This window comes from Adiantum capillus-veneris, chromosome 3 (genome assembly GCF_014529385.1).
Source record: "Adiantum capillus-veneris isolate H3 chromosome 3, ASM1452938v2, whole genome shotgun sequence".
In the NCBI taxonomy this organism is placed as follows: domain Eukaryota; kingdom Viridiplantae; phylum Streptophyta; class Polypodiopsida; order Polypodiales; family Pteridaceae; genus Adiantum; species Adiantum capillus-veneris.
The window spans coordinates 47,184,964-47,194,764 of NC_140933.1; the positions used below are offsets into that span (position 1 = coordinate 47,184,964).

The window sequence follows — 9,801 nt, forward strand, 5'->3', positions numbered from 1 at the left end:
AAGGCATGAAAATGTATTCGTAAAGACCAAACATAGTGCAAAATGCGGTCTTTACAATGTCTTGATCAACTATCCTAATTTGATGGTAGCCACTTTTTAGGTCAATCCTACTGAAGTAGGTCGACCTTGCAGCTTATCAAATAGGTCTTCTACCTGTGGAACGGGAAACCTATTCTTGATATTGATCCTATTTAGTGCTCTATACCCTTCTCAACTAACTCATGCACTTGCTGCATAATCTCCTTGAGAAACTCTATAAGGAGGTTTATTAGGCGGTGAACTTCCTAGAAGAAGTTCAATTGCATGGTCATCATTGCCTCGTTTAGGAGGTAGTTCACAAGGGATGTCGTCCATAAAAACATCTTGAAATCCCTTGAGAAAATTGGATAACTCTAATTCCTTATGATTGTTTATATTTTCTTTTGCTAAAGCACTAGTTTCATTTTGAGAATCTTTAACAAAAATCATGTACACGGAAATAGAGCTCTTTATTGACTTATTGAAAGCTTGTGTATGTACAATGCGTATGGTGTTTCCCAACTCCTTAGCATCTACATACATATCTTTTTCCCTGAACCTAAAGTAGATTTTCCTTTCAGGGAATTTAACATTGGCAGCCATGCGATCAAACCATGGTGCCCCTAGGATTACATCCTCATGCTTAACACTAGGTTGGTAACCTAACAGGACATAAAAGTGTCCTTTCAGGGTTTTGAAAAAAACCTCCAAAACCATAGTAGATCCACTCATTTTGTAAAATCCTTTCATGAGGTTATAGTTCAAGGTCTACTACACATGGAAAAAATAAGAAACTTGTAAAATTTCTCATCGTTTGGTCACACTAAGCCTCCAAAGTTGATGGACCAGTACATTTTCATCAAAACAATCATTTCTTAAGTTTTGTTGCATAAAAATAAGATTAGGGATTTTTGTAGGACTTGAGATAAATTCCCTAGTTAACTTCAATGGGTTGGTGATCAGAACATATGATTGCTTCTCACTCACTATTTTTTGTTTTGCCAAAAGAAATAGGTACAAAAAAGTTGAATTTTTACCATTCTGCAAAACTATCATCAAAGTTTCTATAGCCACGCTCAATACAAATAATATATGCATGTTTTATTAGTTCCCTATTGTCCTTTAGGTTCATAAGGAGCCATGGAGCATGTCAAAAGAATAATACATCTCTTACCAAGGGGAATCTTGGGGACAAAGATGAAGTGCTAAATACAGCAAACATGAAAAAACTGGGTTCAACATTATGAGTTGTAGAATCCCATAAAAACTATTCAATATCTAGCCAAATTTGATCCTTATGACTAGATATGGTTACTACCTACAAAATGCATGTATTTGTCACAAGAAACTAACAATATTGAAAAAGCTATACTTGATATACTAGAATGTTTCGTTTTCTTCTATAATTGAAAAAATCAACCATCGTTGTCTATTATGAAAAATAGGGTATTAGGTGCCCCAAAAATCAAGGAATATTACCTTTATGTTACAATATGTGACATAGAAAATCAAAACTGCATTTGGATATCATGAAAGCCACCAAAAAAATCATAGAAGAGCTAAAATTGGCTAAAAAACAGGATTTGACAATTTTTGTAATTTGGTCATAATGTACAACTTTAACATTTATTTCTCCCTAGAAGCATCAGGACATGTTGAGGACTACTAAAGATAGTTCTCTAGCATTATAGACCTCACAAACATGAATTCTAGAGTGGTATAGTTGCAAAAAGTTGAAAAAAGCCAAAAACAGGACCCGTTTTTTCACACAGTTTAGGTTGTGAAATGTTGTGCAAGGACAAGGTTAAAGATGGAATTGATATTCCAAAAAAATGTCAAGTTTTTTTCAGCTCATGAGACAACTTTCTAGAAAGATAGCACCTCAAAATCCATTTTGAAACTCTTGACATGATTCAAGGAAAATGGTCACTTAACAGGACATAAAAGTGTCCCAGGACATAAAAGTGTCCCATTACCAACCTAGTGTTAAGAGGAGAGATAAAGAAGTCCTCCTTGTCCACATAGCTTTGGACATAGAGCCTCAATTTCCCAATTAAGGGAGTGACTGAGGCTTCTTGCCCCTTGAAAGCACCATCGACGGGTAGGACATCTCCCATCTCATAGGCTTGGATGCCTAGCTTGGTGGCCAACTCTGTGGATATGAAATTGTGAGTAGAACCAGGGTGAAAGACAATAAAAGCATCATGTTCTCTTACCTTTCCCCAAGTATGGCATAGAGGAGATCCTTTGTGGTGAGCATCCTCTTATTGGATTTTGACCAAGGTAGCTCTAGAAGGCTCATTTCGTGTATTCTTGTGGGGGCAAGCACGATAGGCATGCCCTTGCTCCCCGCACTTGAAACAACGGTTATCTTTACAATAACACTGAAGCTCTTCAGGATAGAGTTTATTTTCCTTTCTCCTTAGCTTTGTTGTTGGTGGTGTTGCCTTTAGGAGACTTTTGGACAGTGTCCTTCCCCTTAGGCTCGTTATTACGGTCCTTGTTCGCCGTGGGCTTAAGATTTCTCTTAGCCCCTTGTTGGAAATTGATTTGTGAAGCCACAATGGTATAGTGTATGATCGCAGATATGTTGTGTGGCCTTTGGGAGTTAACATACTCCGCCATATCTTCAGTTACACCCGCACAAAATTATTGTTTTTTCTCTCCAAAATCCATCTTTTTGAAGATAGTGGCTTTGAGATGTGAGTCCCAAACTTGTCTACATATTTCTGAATAGATTCGTAGGGAGAGAGCTTCAAGCTTCACCATTTGGTGAGTACTTTGTCTTTGGCATCGATAGACAAAAACAGCTTCATGATGGAAGCTCTTAAAGCTTTCCATGTTCGTGGAGCATCACCGTTTGCCCGTAGGCTAGACCACCATTGCCTGGCGGACTTTTGAAAATGCATAGCTACATGGCGTAGCTTAGAGGACTCCGTGAAGCCCTCATCTCCAAACGCTGCATCAAATTGTTGAATGAAGGCCAAGACTTTGTCCATAGCACCAAAGGTGCCATCGTAGGTAAGGAAACAGATGTTCTTTCCTCCCTTTTTGAACTTTTTGAGCTTGGACGACCTCTTCCATGCGGCATAGGATTTTCTATGGCCTCTTCTTTTTTGTGGTTCAAAAGATGCACCATCACTTTCTTTAGAAGAGGAAGAATTTGAGGAGGATGGAGAAGAGGGTGACCTCTTTCTCGCCTTTTTCTTCCCTTGTTCCTCCTTGTCTGCACCATCACTTTCTTCATAAGAGGAATAGGATGAAGAAGATTGAGAAGAGGGTGACCTCTTTCTTGCCTTTTCTCTCTCTTGTATTTTGTCATTCCTCTTTGAATTATGGTGTGGGGAAGTGTGCGGTGGTCTTCTCCATTTAGGGGGTGTTGGAGAGCGTTTTGCCTGCCGTCTTCGTGAAGCCATCTCCGCCGAGGTGGCAAGAGACTCACTTCTTTCTCGTTCTTTTGGTGGGGGCTCTACCATTGAAAGTTGAGTTCTCCTTTGGGAAGGAGATGCGTTGTCAAGTAGTAGAATTTTGAGCCCTTCGTATGGATCCTCTTCCTCTTCCCTTATCGGAGAGAGGCCTCTTTTGGAAGTCTCACAAGGAGGCTTCCTAGGTACTCTCTCGTCTTGGTGGGGAGTTTGGAGAATCCCATGAGCACGTAGTTGCCGTTGCACTTCATTTTGGAGGGATGGATTGCCCATGGCTTGTTGAAGCCTAGAAACAAAGTAGTTAACAAGCATACGGGCATCATTAATAGCATGTTCATTAGCAAAATCAAAGCTATCAACATTAATTTCACTCTTTTTACTATTGTCAGCCATTCTAACAACTTTTAGGTGTAAAATATTTTAGGTGTACTTTGGCACTTCAAGCCCTAGTTGCTACTCCTCTTAACCCCTTTAGAAAAGCACTCAAGCTCCTGTATTCGTGGCTCGAATATTATTAATTGCAAGGAATAGAAGAGAGGGTCTTTCAACACCAAAACAGTACCGGCTCCTGTCAAGCTCCTAATAGCTCAATAGTGGTTAAACCGTAGGCAAGCCCCGTAGGACTCCACTATTAAGACCATAGCTCTCGACGGTAATGTCCTTCTATCTCCACGAAGCAGGTGCACTGCAAGGCTGAAAAATCCCTATTCTACTTACTCAATTGCAATTAATAATACCAACCATTTATAGTTAGCTTGAGGACCTCTCCTCTTGAGCAAGAAAAGAGAAACCTTGTGCTCGATACCAATGCAACATTTAATGGTCTAGTAACTTGTGTGGAGCGGAAAATAGCATAGACATAGTGAGCATTTCATTTAAATGAATTAAACTAAATGTACTCTAGCCTAATTCTCATTGGTCCACCACTATATCCATCCAATAGGATTTGAAAGCACCTTGGGGGCAACTGGGCTAGGGGGCTAACATGTGTCCCTTATTCCCTTTGTGTAAAGGGAGCTTGCTAGTGTGTGTGTGTGTATTTCTGTCTCATCCCCTACTAAAAGGGCGCATCCCCTCCAAGATAGGGATGTGGGAAGACTTTTGAGTCTTCCCACAAGCATCCAATTTACCTAGAGTTTTACCATTGAACATAACCTTTGAATTTTGGAACCTTAGCATTTTGGAAGTCTTAATGGGCTGAACCTTAGGGTCTTTGAAGCCCATTGTTACACATTGCTCTTTTGTAGATGGCCCCCCCTTTGGATCCCTATTTTCCCTCCTTTGGATTCCTACTATGACCGGTCTGCCAACTTAACCAATATTCTAGCTTTTTTCTCCCCTGGTACTTCCCCACATTAAATGATCAATTTAACATGAAAATCATTTAGGAGGATTAGATATTAGTTATTATGACAAGAATGAGAAACTCAAGCAATGCTTGATTAAGGTAGAAGAGACGAAGGAAGTAGAGAGCCAAGCTCTACTTGCAAAAGCCCATGATCTTGAAGACTCCCCCAACGAGACCATCAACGCAGTTCAAAAGGAAGCCCATGAGGCGACACACAGGAAGGCTGACAGCACGATATAGGTAGTTTTATAAGAATCCCTTGGCCTTAAGGTCAAGGTTGAGGGAAGAAGCAATCGCCAAATTCAATGTCATTCTTCAACATGTCACCATCAAGCCTGAAACCGTTTCTTGGATCAATGACGCACATATGCATGTGCCACCCGAGCATTATATCCTCACCTTCAAGGACAAAGGAGAATTGGATGAAGCTACTATGCCAATCCCTCCTCCTTAGGGGAAAAATGTTTTGGATCGTCAAAGAATTGACCCATGACCACAAATCAACTCAAGGTTAAAATAAGCGAGCTCAAGAAGGTGCACAAAGCCTGCAAACAAAGTTTATGGGCAGTCTACCGAGGTGGTAAAGCCATCATCTAGGAGTTTCGAAATCCCAAACCGGCTCTTCCCGCAACTGACCCCCCTAGGTGTTGTTTTCTCCTTTTCTTTTACCCTCCCGACATCAGTCCTTAATGTATTTTTTTGGACCCATGGGCCATATCTGACCTCCGTAAATGATAATTCAATCTATCTCTCTCTCTCTCTCTGGCCAATTGAGACTAGGGACATGAGATAACTGGCGACGTGTTCATTGAAAATCCAACTTCTTTCGGGATGCATTCAAACTGTCCTCTCCAGCCAGAGAGGTCAAGCATTTTCTTGGCTACTTCGATTCACACCTCCATGCCCACATAATACCAAGCAAAAGTGCAACACTACTCACAACAAATCAAAACGAGTGTAGTGCTTAACTCTTGGGCAATTATTTGCTGTGTGCAGGACCCCCCCCCCCCCCCCCCCCCCCCAATAGGGGAGGAGAATACACTCAAGAGAACACAACCTGTGAGCCTTGAACCCCAACCTTGGGATTACATATTGAATGCCTCACCAACTGAGCTATGCCTCTTGGGTAGTCGTCAATGCTCCTTGAACCGTGGTGTGTGAAACGGCCCTTAAAGTGCTTGGTAGTCCTGAGAGTGATGAGTCACATAGAGATCGGTTACTTATGGTAATGAGGATTGGATGAGATTGGCCGCCCAATAGAAAGTAGCTGTTAGAATGTGGGGCGCACTTAAATGGCAGCGTTGGATCCTTGCCATTCAAAGCCCCTCTCTCTCTCTCTCTCTCTCTCTCTCTAGCCGGGCCCACAAGCGCAGCCAAGAGCCGGCACGGCACGATTTGATAGCGCCGAAATGCCCAATTGGATCACACACGCGCTCTCACAGCATTTTCACACACGGCAACATCAAATCTCCCCCGATTGTTGGCCCCTTTGATACACACAGTTGCAGTCTTCCGCTCTCCCTGAATGGTTTGCGCATCAATGGCGAGCTTGGGACACCGCGGCGAACATGACTCAGAACTGCAAAAACTTGTCCACCGAATGAATCCTCCAAGGTGTGCATGCATTTCCCTCTTCTTGTCTCACAGGAACGTTGGCCTCTTCTTCGATAAAGGCGTAATGCTTGAATTCTAAATTTCTGCAGAGTTGTACTCGACAATGCGTCTTGCGAGACTGCAACTGTGTTGAAGGTGAGCTACTCATTGAAGCAGACACTTTCGTGGGTTTTGATTAGTATGTATATTTGTAGAGACTTTTGCTTCTCTGTGTGAGTTTTTGGCTCGTGTGTGTGTATGTGTGTGTGTGTGTAGTAACAGTGTGTATAGTTTTTTTCTGCTTGTGTGTGTGTGTGCGCGCACGCCCGTTTTATAGAGAATCTTGGGTGCTGGAATGACTGTGAGCCCAATGAGAATGGGCCTTACAATGTGTGTTGCTGTGAATGCATTCATTTCCTTAGCAATTCTTAAACTGCAGGTTGACAGTGTAAACAAGCGTGGTCTCCTTCTTGAGGTGGTACAAATTCTTACAGATTTGGAGCTGAATATCCATAAGGCTTACTTCTCTTCTGATGGGGGCTGGTTTATGGACGGTACGTTCTCTTGATTGTTGTTACTTATGCTTGTCCGCTTTGAGTTGATTCATGCATGCAGTGACCTCATTTTCACTGAGTATATGTCTCTTGGTTTTCATGTCCAATATGTTCTGTTTGATGTTGCAGTATTCCATGTAACTAATGCAGAGGGTGGCAAACTAGAGAGCAAAGAGCTATCAGAACTTATCCAGAAGGTAATCGAAAAGAGTTTTTCTGACTGGTTATGGGTGATATGATCTATTGGAGTTGTATTGTGTAGCCTTTACAATTTTAATGACTTGTAGCTGAGTCTGTCTTGTACATCTATTGTGTGCGGTTTTTGCTCAAAAGTGAACGAAGGCATACATGTGTAAGGCGTCTGCATATATAGAAGGTAGTCCGTAAACCGTCAAAGAAAACCCTATTGACAAGGTATATGTATGTATTGAATTGGAAAAAATGGTACGAGTCAAAAAAAATTTATTCCAAAGGTTTTCTTGCTCAGCATCAACAGTTGATACATCAATTTATTCTTAGGAAAGTACAGTTGATACATCAATTTATTCTTAGGAAAGTACAGAGTGAGAATGTGATAAGGGTATTTGGTTTGTGAATTTGAATTGTTATTTGTGGATTGCAGAGAGTACTTGATTGTTTCAATGAACACAACTCCAGAGTGGTGGGGGTACATTCTGCCTCTGAGAGCACTTCCATTGAATTTACTGCCATGGACCGGCCTGGTTTGATGTCAGAGATATTTGCGCTCCTCACTCGCCTGCAGTGCAATGTGGTTGCAGCCGAGCTATGGACACATAACATGCGTGTCGCTTGCCTTGTATGTGTGACGGATCAATTATCAGGTGGCCCAATTCAAGATAGTGACAGGCTTGCAAGCATCAAAGAGTCGATCTGCCGAGTGTTGAGAGGTGTTTCTTGGAGCAGCACACGGGCAGGTACGATGGATTTCAGCACAGGGATTACCCACACAGAGCGGCGTCTGCATCAGATGATGTTTGCTGGTCGTGACTATGAGGCAGCGGATGGGGCTGTGACAAGCCAGACAATGGTGGCATCTCCGAGTACATCATCTTCGTGTGAAGGAACAGCGGAAGAGTCAAAAATTTCAGTAGAAAATTGCAGGGAGAGGGGGTACTCTGTTGTAAGCGTTGAATGTCAAAATCGCACCAAGCTATTATTTGACACGGTTTGCACATTGACAGACATGGACTATGTTGTCTTTCATGCCACCATAGATTCTAATGACGATAGAGCTTACCAGGTACATTATACTGAAATGGTTCCCTTAGCTTTCAAGATTCTATTGCCATCTGTTATATGCATTCCATTGTGTGCTTCTTTTGTAAAGGAGCTCCACTGGTGTTGGTTTATAGCAAAAGGGGTTTAGCACAGTTTCTTCATAGTACAAGCATCAAACGTTAGCCCTTTAGGCTCTAAAGATGGGGGCACAGTAAGTTAATTCTCAAATGCAAAACAGATATTTCCTCACGTGCATGTGTATGCATAATCTTGTGCATGTGCATGTGCATGTGTATGCATGATCATTTGCATACATTTACATCATGCACAATCATCCGTTTCAATGTATTCTATATGTGCTTTTCTCAGGAGTACTACATCCGTCATGCCGATGGGTGCACATTAAATTCTGACGCTGAAAGGCAGCGAGTCATACAATGCCTGAGAGCGGCTATCCGGCGGCGCGTCTCCAAGGTTATATATTCTTAATCACAATTCTTTCTCCTAAGCTTTTTGTCTATACAACAAACGCGCGTCTCCAAGGTTATATATTCTTAATCACAATTCTTTCTCCTAAGCTTTTTGTCTATACAACAAACTTACCTGAAATGTCTCACATGCCAGGGAGTACGACTTGAGCTGTGCACAAATGATCGCATTGGTCTACTCTCAGATGTCACACGGATTTTCCGAGAGCATGGCCTTTCTGTTACTCGAGCCGATGTGTCTACAAAAGGCAACATGGCCCGGAATGTGTTTTATGTGACTGATGTGGCCGGGAACCGTGTAGATGACAAATGCATAGAGGCTGTTAGGCGAGAGATTGGGCAAGCTGTGTTGCGTGTGGCGCCGACCCAGAGCCTGCCTCTTCCATGTAAGTCTGCATCAGGCAAGGCAAGGTTTTCCCTTGCAAACTTTCTTGGTAAGCCCTCTCAGATACTCTCCAGCCTTGGCCTCATCAAATCATGCTCATAAGATACTTGGGTTTCAATTTATACAAGCGGAAAGAGGGGGGGGGGGGGGGGAGGATAAGCAGTATGACGAGACGGCCACCTTTGAATCAATGACCGGACCCATGAGCCCATAGCAAAGAGCTTGAACCTTAACAGTTGAAGGTTAACATCATTAATCAAGGGTTAGCTGCTAACTTGGTCTTGTTCTCAACTTCGCATCTAACCCTCTGTTCAGTCTAGTATGCATTTGACATTGCCTATTGAGACCCTTCCCTTCAGCTTTGTACAGATTCTTAGTGGACATGGTAGAACGAAGCTGTCTCCTACTGCACACTCTCTCACAATTTTTCTCAGCTCATCCCATTTCAAGTCATGAGCTACTGACCTTTTGCAAGTGTTTCTAACTTTTTCTATTGATGTTTCTTGTTTGTCATTTGTGAGTGCATTGGCAGAGATTGTTGTTATGTTTATGATCATATTTGCGATTATAAGCCTCATTTTTGGAATTGTAATGTTTGCTGGTTGTGACTCAATCCTCACTTATACCTCTCCCTCTTGCAATTGTGACATAAAACTGGTTTGCTATGTATTCAAGTCTTACTGCTGACTGCTAGGAAATGAGAGCCAATGCCCAAGAGGTAGCCAATTTTCTGAGGCTTGGGTGGGTGGAA

General features: G+C 42.1%; 1 protein-coding gene across 1 annotated transcript; it reads left to right on the top strand.

Moving 5' to 3' along the window:
- Positions 1 to 6,118: 6,118 nt before the first annotated feature.
- On the top strand, positions 6,119 to 9,565 carry LOC147460867 (ACT domain-containing protein ACR4-like). The gene is made up of 7 exons (XM_086508552.1): positions 6,119 to 6,405; positions 6,495 to 6,540; positions 6,824 to 6,938; positions 7,068 to 7,135; positions 7,561 to 8,199; positions 8,547 to 8,651; positions 8,802 to 9,565. Exons 1-7 carry the CDS (start codon positions 6,317 to 6,319, stop codon positions 9,150 to 9,152), a joined length of 1,413 nt encoding a protein of 470 aa, XP_086364678.1. The 5' UTR covers positions 6,119 to 6,316; the 3' UTR covers positions 9,153 to 9,565.
- Positions 9,566 to 9,801: the final 236 nt, after the last annotated feature.

What these genes read in the sequence shown, in the direction of transcription:
- LOC147460867 (XM_086508552.1), top strand. Translation starts at nt 6,317, where the DNA reads ATGGTTTGCGCATCAATGGCGAGCTTGGGACACCGCGGCGAACATGAC. An exon ending in CACCGAATGAATCCTCCAAG is followed by an intron (nt 6,406 to 6,494) that starts GTGTGCATGCAT and finishes AAATTTCTGCAG; the next exon opens with AGTTGTACTCGACAATGCGT. An exon ending in AGACTGCAACTGTGTTGAAG is followed by an intron (nt 6,541 to 6,823) that starts GTGAGCTACTCA and finishes CTTAAACTGCAG; the next exon opens with GTTGACAGTGTAAACAAGCG.